This window comes from Triticum urartu, chromosome 1A, assembly GCF_056163025.1.
Source record: "Triticum urartu cultivar PI428250 chromosome 1A, HENAU_Tu73, whole genome shotgun sequence".
In the NCBI taxonomy this organism is placed as follows: domain Eukaryota; kingdom Viridiplantae; phylum Streptophyta; class Magnoliopsida; order Poales; family Poaceae; genus Triticum; species Triticum urartu.
In genome coordinates this window covers 357,877,514-357,894,727 of record NC_141873.1, presented here as the reverse complement: position 1 = coordinate 357,894,727, position 17,214 = coordinate 357,877,514, and the positions used below count along the sequence as shown (strand labels likewise).

Sequence of the window (17,214 nt, the reverse complement as noted above, 5' to 3'; positions counted from 1 at the left end):
CGGGCGAGAATCCCAATCTCTGGAAAACCCTGTGTGAGCAATATTTTAGCATGTTCGGGATTACTCAAGCCTTTTGGGTTCCCATGGCTGCCCTCAATTTCTCTGGGCCGGCGGCCATCTGGCTGCAGTCAATTCAGAAAAAGTTGCATGAGTTTGATTGGGACTCGTTTACGACTCTTCTGAGCACGCGTTTCGGCCGAGATCGTCACCAGATGCTCATTCGGCAGTTTTTCACCATCCACCAAACCACATCGGTGGCGGATTATATTGAGAAATTCGAAGTGATTATCAATCATCTAAGTTCATATTCAGATACTATGCATCCTTACTATTTCTTAACTCGTTTTGTCGAGGGACTGAGGTCTGATATACGGGCGGTGGTGATGGTGCAACGCCCGCCCGATCTCGACACGGCGTGTGCTTTGGCGCTGCTTCAGGAGGAAGTGGCCGACGGAGCGCGTACACCCCCAGCACGGCCTCCGGAGACTCCGCAGCGCACGGGGGTGCCTCTGCCCTTACCAGCGCCTCCTCTGCGTCACCCTACAGCCACGGTCGCCACCGATCGCCGTGGCATTGACGCAGCCCGCGCCGAACCATCCAAGCTCAAGGCACTGAGAGAATACAGGCGAGCTCGCGGCCTATGTTTCAAGTGCGGCGAGAAGTGGGGGCACGACCATGTGTGTCCCACCTCGGTGCAGTTGCACGTCGTCGAGGAATTACTGGACCTTTTTGGCTTCGATAACTTCATCAACACCCAAGTGAGTTCAGAGCAAGGATTTCAAGACACTGCCATGGCCATTTCAGTATCTGCGGTAACAGGAGGCGTGTCAGCCAAAGCGTTTCAACTTCGAGCATGGCTCCAGGGGCACGAAGTGCTTATGCTGGTCGATTCGGGCAGCTCCAACTCTTTCATCAACAAGCGCCTCGCAAGTCAACTCCCAGGAGTCCAGCCGCTGATCAAACCCGGCCGTGTGAGGGTCGCGGATGGGGGTGAGCTAATCTGCACTGAATTTGCGCTGCGGTGCGCATGGTACGCCCAAGGGCACGAGTTTTACATGGATCTGAAGGTGCTGGCATTAGGCACGTACGACGTCATTTTGGGGATGGACTGGTTGGAAGAACACAGTCCGATGCAAGTTGACTGGCGCGCCCGCTTCATCGAGATCCCTGCACCAGCAGGTCCTCTGCGTCTCTTGGGGCACGACGCGGATTCAACAAGCTGCCAGACCATCAACAGTTTGCAGCTACAAAATCTGTGCAGCAATGGGTCGATCACGCACATCATTCACCTATGCGTGGTTGCTTCCCAACAAGAAGAATTGGAGCAGACTCCAGCATGCATTCAAGAGGTTCTGGACCAATTCTAGGATGTGTTTGAGGAGCCAGTGGGGCTACCACCTAGGAGGGCGTGCGATCATCGCATACCTCTGATCCCAGGAACGCGGCCAGTCAATGTCAGGCAGTACCGTTACAAACCGGAGCAGAAAACAGAAATAGAAGCGCAGGTCGAGGCCCTTTTAAAGTCAGGTGTCATTCAGCGCAGCAACAGTCCCTTTTCCTCGCCGGTCATTCTAGTCAAGAAGAAAGACGGCACTTGGTGCCTATGTATTGATTACCGGCAATTAAACGCAATCACGGTGGTCGGAAAGTTCCCAGTACCTGTTATCGAAAAGCTTCTGGATGAATTGCATGGAGCAGCGTGGTTTTCCAAGCTCGATTTACGGGCAGGGTATCATCAGATCAGACTCGTGTCAGGGGAGGAGTACAAGACAACTTTCTCAACTCATCAGGGCCATTTTGAGTTCAAGGTTTTGTCTTTTGGGCTAGCCGGGGCCCCACCTACTTTCATCGAGGGGCTAACGATGACTCTCAAGCCAGTTATATGTGTCTGTGTGTTATGCTTCTTCGATGACATTTTAATCTTCAGCGCCACCTTGGAAGAACACAAAGGCCATGTGAGGCAAGTTCTGGAACTGCTTCGCAAGGACCAATGGAAGGTGAAGCTCAGCAAGTGTGCGTTCGGGCAAAGCAAAGTAACTTATCTGGGCCACGTCATCAGCGCGCAAGGGGTAGCCACATATCCATCCAAGATAGCTGCAATGGTCAAGTGGTCTCCCCCACAGGATGTTAAAGAAGTCCGCAGTTTCTTGGGCCTGGCAGGTTACTACCGCCGCTTTGTCCGCAATTTTGGAGTAATAGCGCGACCACTGTTCGATTTGCTGAAGAAGGGAACTCCACTTCTCTGGACTTCTATCACAGAAACGGTTTTTCAAGTCCTGAAGGAACAACTCATCACAGCTCCGGTATTGGCTTTACCCAATTTTGATCAGCCGTTCACAGTGGAAATAGACGCGTGCAATCGAGGCATAGGAGCAATACTGCAACAACAGGGGCATCCCATCGCCTTCATGAGCAAGGCGCTCAGCCCGAGATATCAAGGCCTGTCCACTTACGAGAAGGAGTACCTAGCTATCATTGTAGCTGTGGACCAATGGCACCCATACCTGCAGCACGCGGAGTTCATCATCTACACCGACCAGAAAAGTCTCACACACTTAGAAGAACAGCGACTGAATACCCCATGGCAGCAGAAAGCTTTACCAAGCTTCTGGGTCTCAGGTATCACATTAAGTACAAGAAAGGAGCTGAAAACAATGGCGCCGATGCGTTATCGCGCGCCAACCAAATAGAAGTTCTTGCCTTGGTCACATCGTGTCAACCCAGTTGGCTGGAAGACGTGCTCAGCAGCTATAACAGCAACCCCCATGCTTAGAAACTTTTGGAACAATTAGCCGTGCGCGATGATCCCAAGGGCAGGTTTCAGCTACAGCAAGGTATTATTCGGTTCAGAGGAAGAATTTGGCTGGGAGGAGGAACGCAAATACAACAACGAATCATCCAAGCTTTCCATGACAGCCCAGTCGGGGGTCACTCAGGGTTTCCGGTGACTTACAGACGTATCAGACATCTTTTCGCGTGGCCCAAGATGAAGATACGAGTTAAACATTATGTGCAGTGCTGTGCAGTGTGTCAGCAAGCCAAACCAGACAGAGCGGCTTCACCTGGGCTCTTGTTGCCCTTGCCAATCCCTACCAAGCCCTGGGACATGATCTCCATGGATTTCGTGGAGGGTCTTCCCCAATCTAGCCGTTTCAACTGCCTGTTGGTGATCGTCGATAGAAGGACCAAATTCAGCTACTTTTTGCCCCTAGCCCATCCTTATACAGCAGCATCGGTGGCCCAGCTCTTCATCCAACAAGTTTACAAGGTTCATGGCCTTCTAAGAGCTATTGTGTCAGATCGTGACCCAGTTTTCACCAGTCATTTTTGGCAGGAGTTGTTCAAGGCCGCAGGCACTCAGCTCAGGCTCAGTACAGCCAATCACCCGCAGACAGATGGCCAAACCGAACGGGTTAATCAGTGTGTGGAAACGTTCTTACGATGTTTCACACAAGCATGCCCAAGACGGTGGAGTTTCTGGATTCCGCTAGCTCAATTCTGGTACGACAACTCTCATCACTCGGCTATAGGGATGACGCCGTTCAAAGCCATGTTTAGGTACGAGCCGAGGCACTGGGGGATCACAGCCGAGAACACTTGCTCGGTGCCAGCACTCAAGGCGTGGGTCGAGGAAAGGGATACCGTGCAAGAACTGTTGCAGCAACATCTGAACAGAGCAAGGCAGGTGATGAGGAGTCAGGCAGATAAGAAGCGCTCATTTCGTACATTCGAAGTTGGTGATCAAGTATTCCTGAAGCTGCAACCCTACATCCAAACCTCCGTCGCGCCAAGAGCAAATCACAAGCTGGCGTACAAGTACTACGGCCCGTTTCCGATCATTGCCAAGATCAATGACGTCGCGTACAAGCTTCAGCTCCCTCCACAAGCAACGATTCACCCAGTGTTTCACGTTTCTCTGCTATGCCGCGTGCTGCACTCGGGTATGATGGTCGAATCTCAATTGCCTCAGTGTGCTGACGAACTTGGAGTTCCTGTAGCCATTCTTCAGTCAAGATGGAGGCTCTCGAAGGGCAAGATGCGCGAACAGGTTCACGTACGTTGGTCCAATTCGGAGGTGCTGGGCGACACGTGGGAGGACAAGGCCAGTCTCTAGGAGCGCTTCCCGCTAGCTGAGGCTTGGGGTCAAGCCTCTACTCAAGAAGAGGGGGATGTCAACGCCCCTGACCCACCAGGGCCACGAGTCAGCAACCACAGCGACCGCGTCACCCACGCGCCACGGTCGTCAAGGCCCAGGAAGCCCAACCCGCGCGTCTTCGGGCCCACGTGGGCTAACTGAAGCCCACTGGCGCAGCTACTTGAAGGAGGAGGCGAGACGACATCGGCATCCAGTGGATCAATGAACCGGCGGCGGCTACCTACCTCCTTCTCTCCCTCTCGAACCCTAGTTCTTCGTTCCCCATTCGAGCGCCGCTCCCTTGTACTGGATCTGTAATAACTACTATTTCAGAGAGCATAGATCGATCCTGTACTGCTACCTTATCATGCGGGAACAATCGTCTGTGAAGCAATTTCGAGTAGATAATGAAGGATAATCAAATGATGACCACACGATGTTACTAATTGCTGCTCTAATAGGTTAGCGTACGTGACCTTTGCCCGTCCAACTGGGTTTGCACCATTCCTTCCACCCACAGGAAGGCGAAAAGTAGAAGAGGGAAAACAGCAATCTAAAAAAAAGGTAGTAGAAGAGGGAAAAAGGAGAAGTGGGGACGGAAGGAGCTCCAAGGTGGAATCCATTCCATCCTGAGACCCGAAATCCATCCATCACGCCCTTGGCCTTGGCAGCCGCAGCAGACGACTCGCCTACTCTGCGCCTGCCTGAGCCGGGGACGGGGAAGAAGGAGAGGAGGGAGCCGCCGACGGAGTGGGAACAAGGTGAGCCCCGACCCCGATCTCTGTCACCGCCGTCGTCGCTCTTCGCTTCGGGCTGCTGGTTTCTCCACCCTTCTCAGCCCGCCTACTCTTCTTCTTGCTTGCTTCCCTGCTACTAACACTGCTGCCGCCGCCGCCCCCGGCCCCGCCCCCAATCCCCATATCCAACTCAAAATTGTCCATCGTATGCTGCTCGTCTAAACACGATCAAACCATCACCGTCCCCCGATTTCCGTTTCTTTTCTTGCGATGTGTTCCCTTCTCTTGTAAATCAATCGTGCAAAAAAAAAAACTAAGTACATAAATAAAGACTACTACCTGTCCTGTCAACTTGTGTAGCAATCCATCTACGCGATACTTTATCAGTTCAGTTCAATCTCCACGGCCAAGAAATGGCCCTGCACGTTGCGTCGCCCGCCCTTTTTTTCTGGGCACCAAGCAAGAAACCCTAGCTGTAGCATCACAAGGACCGGTTCTAGTTTCTGTCAGATATGCTCAAGAACATAGGTAGGTTGTTCAGCTTCCGATAACCTCCCACCCGCAATCTACTACTGGCAGCTGTTCATGTTCTGGGCTGCTTGGATCCCCCTTCTTGGCTGATAGTGAATTGCAATTTTGGTGCCCGATTTCTTTCTTTGCTATGTTATATTGTCCTTGTCTCCTAACGTTGCACTTTACTTGCCTGCAGAACCACGGCAGGTATCGACTGCCGGATCACTGTAGCAAGATGAGCGACAATCTCATGGACAAAGTTAACGCCCTGGGCGAGCGCCTCAAGATCAGCGGCGCGGAAGTCAGCCGCAAGATGTCCACCGGCGTCACTAGCATGAGTTTCAAGATGAAGGAGTTTTTCCAAGGCCAGAACATGGCCGACAAGATTGTTGACGAGGCCACCTTGGAGACCATGGACGGCCCCGATTGGGCTACCAATCTTGAGATATGCGATATGGCCAACACCGAGAGGGTCAACAGTGTCGAGCTCATCCGCGCCATCAAGAGGCGAATCATGCTCAAGAGCCCGAGGGTGCAGTATCTGGCTCTTGTCCTCCTCGAGACCGTTGTCAAGAACTGCGAGAAGGCTTTCTCCGAGATTGCTGCGGAGCGGGTCCTTGATGAAATGGTGAAGCTTATTGATGACCCACAGACTATAGTCAACAACAGAAACAAGGCGCTCATGCTTATTGAAGCATGGGGAGAGTCAGGAGAAGAGCTCCGCTACCTTCCTGTGTATGAAGAAACTTACAAGGTACTTATTGATGATCATCATACATGGAATGCTCTCTTGTTAAACTGGCTAATTAACCAGAACACAGTGCTTTACTGCTGATCTGCCAAGAATCTGAGAGAGCTTATTTCGTTCCTTTTGAACTTTGGTTAATTGTGGATAACGAGATATTAAGTTACTTATGTTAACAGGAGGGATAATTAGGATGCATTTTCATAAACATTTCTTTTGTGCAGTTTACACTGCATCCATAGCACAGTGTTGTGCCTGAAACTTATATCATTGCTTCTGGTCAACTAGCGCTGTTAAACATGTGGATTTCAGTTGACATTTGGTTTTCGTTGCAGAGCTTAAGGTCTAGGGGAATTCGCTTCCCTGGCCGCGATGATGAGAGCCTTGCGCCAATATTTACTCCTCCCCGTTCAGTACCTGCAGCTGAACCATATTCTGATGCAGCACAGGACGGGTATCAAGAAATTCCAGATGAAAGTTTTGCTCCAGTTCGTGCTGCCCCTTCTGTACAAGTCGACGAGGCTCTTGAGGTGGCTCGTAATAGCGTTGAACTTCTTTCCACAGTGCTATCATCATCTCCACAAAAAGAGGCTCTAGAGGTTAGTCTTTTCTTTTGCCGGTCAATTAGAAACTCCCGCTTATGTGAGTAGTTCATGTTGTTCAGCTTGGAATCTGTGATATAGGCAATGTGCAGTCTGTGATGTCGGCATCTCAAAAGGCAGGGTTGAAGTTTTGTTATCTTTATACATGACTACTCCCTCTGTCCGGGTTTATGAGGTCCCCTTTCATTTTGAGCCAAAGTTTGACCATGTATTTAACTGATATAATATAAACTATATGTCATGAAAACTATATCATAGAAAACCTCTTTCAAATATAAATTCAACAATATATTTCGGGTAGCATATACTTTATATATTTTTAGTTAAATACATGGTCAAACTTAGACCCAAAATGCAAGGGGGCCTAATAAACCCGGACGGAGGTAGTATATGTTAAGGAAATTACATATTGGTTGCTAGCATTTGTTACATTTAATGGTCTTTTTAGTATACTGCAACAATGGCCCTGGCCAATCAACCTGTTATCCCTTATTACCTTATCACAGTCTCGGCGCAGAGCAGTATCTGAAAGTAAGTACTCCCTCCGTCTCAAAATAAGTGTCTCGAGATTAGTACAACTTTTTACTGAAGTTAGTTCAATGCTGAGACACTTATTTTGGGACGGAGAGAGTAGTTAACTGACAGTTTGCAAAAGAACTTCATCTATTATTTTTATCTGTTTATTCAGATATCTGATTCAATATTATACTAGTACGATGCTATCATCAACTCCGTGTCCTGATTCTCTACTGCACCTCACATACATGCAGGATGACTTGACTACCACCCTGGTCCAGCAATGCCAACAGTGTCAATACACGATCCAGAGAATCGTTGAAACTGCAGGTGATAATGAGGCTCAACTCTTCGAGGCACTGAGTATCCACGATGAACTCCAGAAAGTTCTGTCCAAGTACGAAGACCTCAAGGAGCCCATCGTCGCAGAGCCTGAGCCAGAACCAGCGATGATTCCAGTCACGGTGGAGCCTGAGGAATCCCCACGCGCTGTTGGCAAAGACACCCCCTCGAGGAAATCAGCTGGGTCCGGTGGTCGCTCTAGCGGCGGGGATGACTTGCTTCAGGATCTCGACGACATGATCTTTGGTAAGAAAGCCGGCACCGCCTCCCAGCAGGAAAGGACTCCCCGGAAGGAGCAGAAGGACGATTTCATCGGCTTATGATCAACGGGTATAGATATCTGTCCGGCTGAAACTTGTCATAAAGGTGTTGCGTGCTCAGTGCATTTCCAAACCATGATACAGGTCTGTGCTTGCGCGTCTATCTTCTCCTGTATCCCGGGGATTGCTGTACAGTGGTAGATGTTTAACGTCGCATTGAGTTTCATGTGGGACTCCTTTTCTTTCTGTGATTGTTATGCGAGCCAAATTATTGAAATGCTGGGGCTGCTCTCATGCATCGCATGGGTAAGTATATAAGTTTGTACATCGCATGGGTAAGTATATAAGTATATAAGACGGGGTCTGCTCGTTCATCACGATTTTTGAAATCTATATGTTTTGTCACCCAAGTTATTTTGAAGACTGAAAGAATTCAGCGACGAACGAAAGGCAGAAATGTGCTTATCTTCTTCATTAATGTTCAAAATCGACAGGTTATAACATGACGCAGTTGCTCGCTTACAGGCCAGGAATAGCTGAGCCCTCCTTGGCACGCACACTTACAACGCCAACGGGTCGTCACGCTGATCATTGGCTCTGGCCCATAGAGATTGGGTTGTCAGGGGACGACTAACTGGAGTGTACTTTTCACTCAAAAACAAAAAACCTTTCCCTAGAAAAAAAAATTGGAGGTACCCCTTCGTGGGTGATCTCGAGCGGTCACTCGGGAGTGCACCCTGCGACATGTGGTGGTGCGTTCAGCCGCCGCCATGTGTCACAAGCTGAATGCACCCATGGAGAAGTTTTTTTTGCACATGTTTTAGGTATTTTTTCGTTTTTTCTCGAGTTTTTTGATTTTGCATGGTCTTTTTTAGGTTTTTGTCTTCTTTATTCTTTTTTCTCATGTGAAGCACACCGTGTGAAAAATAAAAACATGCTTCACGATGAAGCACAACACGTTTGTGGTTTACGAAAAAGCACAACTGTACTTTAGTATGACAACTGTACTTTTTGGAAAGTGAAGTACAGTTGTACTTCTCAAAAGCGAACAACACAGTTCACGAAAAGGAACAACGGTGCTTGTCATGAAGTACATATGTGCTTTGCGAAAAATGAAAAACACAATTGTACTTTTTGCTTCCCACAGTTGTATTTTTCAAAAAATGAAAACTACAACTCTCCTCGAGAAGCACAATTGTAGTTGTGTTTCTCGCGGAAGCACAATTGTGTTTTTCAAAAAGTGAAAAGCACACTTATCTACTACCCCTATAAAAGAAAGAGAGGGCGGAGAACCAGACAATCACAACCATCCATCATCAACATTTAATGGTCCTTAATTCTTCGGTGTTTAACGCTGCAAGCCAGGCAGTAAGGCAACAAACCATCTATCATTAATCCAACCCTCCTCGCTGTTAAAAAAAAGAACCAAACCGTCCGCACGACCCGCACGACCCCCTCTCGCCCCCGACCTCTCGTCCCCTCCTCCTCCCGCGCCGTTCGCCGCCCCGCGCCAAGTCGCCGCCGGAGCCACCGGAGCCCGCGCCCTTCCCCGAGCCGCCGCGCCCCGCGCCCTTCGCCGAGCCGCCGCCAGTCTGGAGCCGCCGCAGGTCGCGCCGACGACGCCGATGAACCCGCCCAAAGCTGGATCCGCTGCGGGTCGCGTTGGAGCCGCCAGCACCCGCCGCAGGTCGCGCCGCCGCGGGTCGCCACCGCCCTTGGCCGCAGTCCCTTGTCCGCAGTTCGCCCCTAGAGCCGGAGCCTCCTTCGCCCCACGCCCTTCGCAGCAGGTCGCCCTCGTCGCACCTTGGCCTTTTTCTTTTTTAAATGAGCTGAATTGGAACACGGATATGTACTACTCTAACTTCTGTTCAGAAGAATTCTGATGCATCCAAATAGCATAATAGGTTAACAATATATGTTCTCTATTGAAACCATGGTCGTGCATATTCAGAAGCTATATTGATTTCTTGATTTTCTTAGAATCGTTTTGTTGAATAATTTTGTTTTGTGAATAATTTGGAAGGCATATCGAGGATGGTTGGCATTCAATCAGTCTCATATTTGTTTCTTTGATCCTTTTCTTTTATTATTGTTATAGACTATCGTTGCAATTTAACCTTAATTTGTATCCACCTCCGCTACAGAGCCTATCATTGTATTTTAACTTGGATTTGTTGTTCGATGAATGATCCTTATGGATTGAACTAAGCTTGCCCCTATCATATGTTTTTATCCAGAACTATGTCATAGTTTCCCTTTAATTGCATCAATTTTTAGTGTCTCAGATAACTCCACTATTAATCCAGGTTGGAAAACTATCAGGAAACATAAAAACCCAACTCATCTTTTCCTCGCAGATTCATAACCAACCAGGCACAAATTCTTTTTGGTCCTGCTTATAGACTTGCTACTGCAACTGGCTCCCTAGACACCTTGCCAAATGCACCTCCGGAATAAGTATAGCTGCACACGTATAACCCTTCAGAAGCACATGATGTTTGTTGGTTTGTTCATTATTGTTCCTCCATTTTTTGGATAGACTTTGAGTGATGCTACAAGCTACATCATCAGATCGCTCATTCGCAGATAAAAAGAAAATACCATCATTGGTTCTAAATGTACATGATTTTTTTAAAATGCCTGCTCTGTAAGAAAAGTAAATTTCCCACGCCTATCATTGTATTTTTTAAATTTTTTAAAATTGCCCATGCCTTTCATTTGATTGATGTTCTGAAGATGCTTACTCAGGTCCAGGTTCCCCGATGATGTGCAGAATTGAGCTTCTCAATATTGAACGAATATTGCATGACAAATCTGCATAACAACTCATAATATGCCTCTGTAGACAGCATGCAGAAAACCAACAGTCCAGGTTCTCCAATGATATACGGCATTTAGGCAATCTCACTAAGAATAATTTATATCTTCTTTTTTTGCCTCCTCCCTAACAACGCATACTTTATTTCTACAGGTTCAGAACATTGGCACTCATCGGCATCTACAACATCTAAGGTCCTTTTCGTCACATATTCATATTTACTTGAGTTTGTGCTTACTTTGTTCGCAACATTTAAGAATTGAGCTTCTCAAAATTGCATGAATATTGCATGACAAATCTGCATAACAACTCATAATATGCCTCTGTAGCATCGTTTTTGTCATCCTACTGATGTAGGATGTTCCCCATTTTTTTAACATGCCACAGATGAGGAATCATCGTCCGCATGCGTTACGATCAGGGGATCGTTCCCCATTTAAAGATCCGACGAATACACCTACTCATGAGACTACAAACCAGACACATTCTTCTTCATCACTCGATGTGCCACAATCTCCATTGAGCAACATAACCAACTCAGTTGTTAATCAAGATGGTGAAAAACCAAAAAGTGGTAAAAATTGGTATGCACGAATGTCCGATGAGAAGAGAGCGGAGTACAACCAGAAGCGGCGCATGGCCCGAGCACACAAGAAGGTTGCATCTGTTGGTGGATTAAAGGTAAGAAAAAGTGGCAGAAAAGAAGCCAAAGGGGTTGGGGACAAGTTGGAAGGATTGTTTATGCACACCCTGCTGATGGTGAGAGGTACTTCTTGAGAGTGCTTCTAAATCATATAAGAGGTGCCACTTCATATGAGGATTTGAGAACCGTAAATGGATGGCTTTGCTCGACCTTTAGGGAAGCGTGTGAGCTCATGGGCCTAATAGAGACTGACAAATCTCTTGACGACTACTTGACTGAGTCTGCTATTTTCCAGATGCCATAAACTCTAAGAAGGTTTTTTGCAACTATTCTTGTGTATTGCGAGGCGACCAACATCCGTGCATTGTGGGAGAAGCATTTGGAGTCAATGTCTAAGGATTATCGTCGTACCCAGTCCAACCAGGCTGAACTGGAACAGATGGTCCTTAGAGACATCCGGGATTTGGTTCATTCGATGGGCAAAGATATTAAAAGCTATGACCTTCCGGAGCTGGTTGAGACCGGTGATGGTTCCGGCGACGTCCTAAGGGAAGTTCAAGAGGAGTTGTTAGACGGTGTGGATCAAGAGCATCTGGATCTATATACATCCCTGAACATTGAGCAGAGAGCTGGGTTTGAGGAAATCTTGGATCACGTGGTGAACAATAGGAAACATGTTTTCTTTGTTGATGGTCCTGGTGGCACGGGGAAGACTTATCTCTACAAGGCGCTTCTTGCTAAAGTGCGTTCATTGGGGAAAATAGCTATTGCAACTGCGACATCCGGAATAGCCGCATCATCAACATCCATGATTATTGCATGACAAATCTGCATAACAACTCATAATATGCCTTTGTAGCATCGTTTTTGTCATCCTACGGATGTAGGATGTTCCCCATTTTTTTAACATGCCACAGATGAGGAATCATCATCCGCATGCGTTACGATCAGGGGATCGTTCCCCATTTAAAGACCCGACGAATACACCTACTCATGAGACTGCAAACCAGGCACATTCTTCTTCATCACTCGATGTGCCACAATCTCCATTGAGCAACATAACCAACTAGTTGTTAATCAAGATGGTGAAAAACCAAAAAGTGGTAAAAATTGGTATGCACGAATGTCCGATGAGAAGAGAGCGGAGTACAACCAGAAGCGGCGCATGGCCCGAGCACACAAGAAGGCTGCATCTGTTGATGGATTAAAGGTAAGAAAAAGTGGCAGAAAAGAAGCCAAAGGGGTCGGGGACAAGTTGGAAGGATTGTTTATGCACACCCTGCTGATGGTGAGAGGTACTTCCTGAGAGTGCTTCTAAATCATATAAGAGGTGCCACTTCATATGAGGATTTGAGAACTGTAAATGGATGACTTTGCTCGACCTTCAGGGAAGCATGTGAGCTCATGGGCCTAATAGAGACCGACAAATCTCTTGACGACTGCTTGACTGAGTCTGCTACTTTCCAGATGCCATATGCTCTAAGAAGGCTTTTTGCAACTATTCTTGTGTATTGCGAGGCGACCAACATCCGTGCATTGTGGGAGAAGCATTTGGAGTCAATGTCTGAGGATTACCGTCATACCCAGTCCAACCAGGCTGAACTGGAACAGATGGTCCTTAGAGACATCCGGGATTTGGTTCATTCGATGGGCAAAGATATTAAAAGCTATGACCTTCCGGAGCTGGTTGAGACCGGTGATGGTTCCGGCGACGTCCTAAGGGAAGTTCGAGAGGAGTTGTCAGACGGTGTGGATCAAGAGCATCTGGATCTGTATACATCCCTGAACATTGAGCAGAGAGCTGGGTTTGAGGAAATCTTGGATGGAAACATGTTTTCTTTGTTGATGGTCCTGGTGGCACGGGGAAGACTTATCTCTACAAGGCGCTTCTTGCTAAAGTGCGTTCATTGGTTAAAATAGCTATTGCAACTGCGACATCCGGAATAGCCGCATCAATCATGCCCAATGGACGTACTGCCCACTCCAGGTTCAAAATTCCATTTAAGCTCATGGATAATAACATCTGCAGCTTCAATAAGCAGAGTGGTACTGCAGAGTTGCTTCGGAGAGCATCTCTCATAATCTGGGATGAGGTTGCCATGACGAAGCGTCGAGCAGTTGAGGCACTGGATAGGTCACTGCAGGATATCATGGGATGTGCTATGCCATTTAGTGGTAAGGTTGTGGTGTTTGGAGGGGATTTTAGGCAGGTCCTTCCCGTGGTCCCACGTGGGACAAGAGCACAGATTACTGACGTCACTCTCCAAAGATCATACCTATGAGAGAAAATTAGAATAATACGCCTCACACGTAACATGAGAGCACAGACTGACCCGTGGTTCTCTAAATACCTCTTGAGAATTGGCAATGGAATGGAGGAGACGATCGGTGATGATTATGTGCGTCTGCCTGATGACATTGTGATTGGTTACACACCTGGTGATGCACCCGTCATGAAGCTTATTGAACATGTGTTCCCATCTCTTCATGAGAACGCTTCATCTGGTGCCTACATGAGCACACATGCTATTATTTCTACCAAGAATGAGCACGTGGACGACCTAAATGCAAAGATGATTGACAGGTTCCCCGGCCAAGATAAGGTATACTATAGCTTTGATTCCGTCAATGATGATACACGCAATAACTACCCAATTGACTATTTGAACAACCTCACTCCGAATGGCTTGCCTCCCCATATTTTAAAAGTAAAAGTCAATTGTCCTGTCATTCTGCTCTGGAATCTTGATCCTAATAACGGACTTTGCAATGGAACGAGATTGATGATTAGAGCTTTCCAAAATAACGCAATCGACGCCGAGATTGTTGGTGGACAACATGCTGGAAAGAGTGTTCATCCCTAGGATCCCGATAGCACCCTCGGAGGATATTTCATTTCCTTTCAAATTGAAGATGAAGCAATTCCCTATTCGTTTGAGTTTTGCAATGACCATAAACAAAGCCCAGGGGCAAACCATCCCAACTGTTGGCATTTACCTTCCGGAGCATGTATTCTCGCACGGCCAGCTCTATGTTGCACTATCAAGGGGTGTTTCAAGGCAGACAACTCGGGTTCTGGCAAAGCCAAATAAATAAATAGATCAAACGGGTAAAAGCACCAAGAACATTGTGTACAGAGATGTCTTGGAGGGATAACACAGGTTTGATATATGATAACAGCACCAAGTGCTTATCTTGTTTTCATTTTGTTGTTCCCTGTCCATAAAAGTTAGCGGATTGCTTCGTTCTTTTTTGTTAAACTGCAATATTTGTTTTGGTCTTCCATGCCTTGTCATTATTGTGTCTCATTATTGTTCGTGTGATCCTAACTCTACGGAACCATATAGATAAAATGCCCTTCCAATTTAATAGTAATCTTTTATGAAAGGACAAAAACGGCATCACTAAATGTGTGCTCTTATAAATTTCTGTTTTTTCACACTGTATATGTAGTTTGTCGCTTCCTTTTGTATAAGGTTGTGAGTAGTCTAGAAGAATAAATGAGTACGTGTGTCTTAAATTAGCATACTAAAAAACTACTTTTTGAAAATGCCCTTGGCTCTGAACACGTATGGATCCCAGTGCACCACCTTCCACTGAATTTTGGAGAAGTATGATAATTTCTATCACTAATTTTCCTTTTTTACTTTATTCTATCTTGCTAATTTTGCCTTTTTTGAACCACGGTATACTAATTTTGCCTTTTACTTGAGGCTTTTGCTACCATGAATGCGAAATATACTTTTGCTACCAAAGTGTAGACACAGTAAGTCTGAACTTATTAGATGAGGTGGTCAAGTTTGATATCTGCCATCAGCATTTTACAGTCTGACCATGTAAACTTTTATTTTAACTGCAGATGGACATGCGAATGTTTTCTCAGGATAATTTGATATGTACCGTATGGTATTGTTTCCTTTTCTCCTCTGTTAATTAGTTTTTTAGTGGTGTTACCACAAGATCATGGTGCAGAATTATAATTTTCTCTTCTTTGATCTACTCCAGTTTCATTTATTTGTGTTAGCGATCATATCTAGGAGATTGTGATTTGTTTCATTCAGCATGCACGGGTCTAACATAGAGGATGCCAGGAAATAATTGATGAGTTGTTGTCTGTCACCCTCATTCCTCACTTTATCTTTGGTACGATGCATGATATTTTCTGTCAACATGTTCAGGACTTCGCAATCCTTTAGCTCAAGCAGCTAAATTGTGCTTTGTTGTCAGTGTGACCATATAGGCACAACACATCATGATTCTTTGATTTTCATGATACATGATGGCTCATGTCGTGCATTTTTTTCCCAGGATTTCACTAATGAGGTTGACATTTCTGGATGATTTTCTACCTGTACAAACTTACCTGTGTATCAACCATGAAGGTCAACTATTTTGATGTTTGTCTATGCATCATATGTTCTACGGTTGACCGCTATGCTCCCAGGATGCACTCAAAATACTCATATATTTGTTTCCCAGATTATTATCAATCCAAGGATCAAAGAAGAAAAAAGGGACATAGCAAAATTGACTTTAGAGAGCTGGACCATGATCTACAAAAATGATCACAGTTAGGGCAGAAGAATGATGAAGCCCCGTGCTTTTCTAACCCAGTGGTCCCTTCTGACCTGGCTAAGGTAGAAAACATTAATCATGTTTTCATTGTTTGTATATATTTCTGTGATTGCTGAAGGTAAGGCAAAGAGTTGTTGTAGGCATGAAATTTGTGAAGTTTGTAATGACTAGAGATTTCAGCAACGGTCATGGTTACAAAATTTCATCTTGGTCACTTCATATGCTTAACTTTTTTTAAGATAATGGAAGATTGTTTTTCCGTCCTCTGCATCGTTCCAACTAAACATGTTTATTTTTGCCTGACCTTGGATCCTACTAATTTGTTATACAACCTTGTTTCTCTTGTGCTAACTCTTCATATCAAATTCCTTTTACATACTATGCAGTTATGATTTATCTGCACAGTAACCCAACCTGTCTTCCTTCCAGTTACAGCTGCTATCTCTGTTTGTCTCGTGCATATTTTGAAGTATAGTGCTTTGGTTGATTACAACTATGTACCATTCTTTCACTATTTCAGAGAAGATCATATGGACATTTAGGGATAAGATGGAAGGGAGGTAGTTCCCTATCTGGAACTGTTTAACGTCTGCTATTTCATCAGACTAATAAACAAAGGTTTGACTGGTATTTCTAAGAAACGGAGGTCCATGTGGGACACAAGATAAATTTCTCCTGCTATTGTTGAGACCAATGAAGATGGGTCTCCTCCTAAGTACATAGATAATCGCCGTAAAAATTGCTCTCCAGCCTCTGCTCCTCCTTCGAACTATTAACATGCCATGTTTATTTATTTTCCCATAATATGTCTCATCTACTTGCAGCCATGGAATTTCACATATCTTCACTACAAAACGTGACCAAGATGGAAGAGGCCCTCCTACAAGCTTTGCTGCATGTATCTATTCCTTTTGATTTTTATGTTGCTTGTAAGACAACTGCCCAACTAGCATTTATAATTTCTTGTGGATTTACATGGTGTGCATGAAATTTCTCTTACATGCAAACTTGTATACTTGAAAATCAGGGTTCTATGCATTACTAACTAGAATCCAGGGATTTTGTTTTGTTTTGAACACAATCAAATCAATTAGTTTTCCAATGTTTACCCTTGTTTTTATCCGACACTATTTCTTCTGGCATTTAGACATGAAATGTTCGGGACTGGACTATAAAAGAGATGAAAGAGGGGATACTTTGGAGAACGATTGTGCATGTTGCTTCTCAAGTTTAGCTTGTGAATTTTAGTGTTGAGATATTTTTGTGAAGAATAAACTAAAGATTAACATGTCGAGAGCATCCTGACTGTGCACATAAAAAATGATAAG

General features: G+C 45.8%; 2 protein-coding genes and 1 long non-coding RNA gene across 3 annotated transcripts; all 3 read left to right on the top strand.

The window, feature by feature from the left end:
• Positions 1-3,532: 3,532 nt before the first annotated feature.
• LOC147991228 (uncharacterized) lies at positions 3,533-4,114 on the top strand. The gene has a single exon (XM_087538579.1). It carries the CDS (start codon positions 3,533-3,535, stop codon positions 4,112-4,114), a length of 582 nt encoding a protein of 193 aa, XP_087394705.1.
• A 503-nt stretch (positions 4,115-4,617) lies between these two features.
• On the top strand, positions 4,618-8,096 carry LOC125511394 (TOM1-like protein 1). The gene is made up of 4 exons (XM_048676758.2): positions 4,618-4,896; positions 5,582-6,139; positions 6,466-6,729; positions 7,503-8,096. The coding sequence occupies exons 2-4, from the start codon at positions 5,621-5,623 to the stop codon at positions 7,911-7,913; spliced, it is 1,194 nt and encodes a 397-aa protein (XP_048532715.2). The 5' UTR covers positions 4,618-4,896; positions 5,582-5,620; the 3' UTR covers positions 7,914-8,096.
• A 1,174-nt stretch (positions 8,097-9,270) lies between these two features.
• On the top strand, positions 9,271-16,994 carry LOC147991227 (uncharacterized). The gene is made up of 7 exons (XR_015602371.1): positions 9,271-9,637; positions 10,599-10,722; positions 10,822-10,862; positions 15,171-15,217; positions 15,620-15,693; positions 15,791-15,948; positions 16,407-16,994. It is a non-coding gene; the product is annotated as an uncharacterized LOC147991227 (long non-coding RNA).
• The last annotated feature ends 220 nt before the right edge of the window (positions 16,995-17,214 follow it).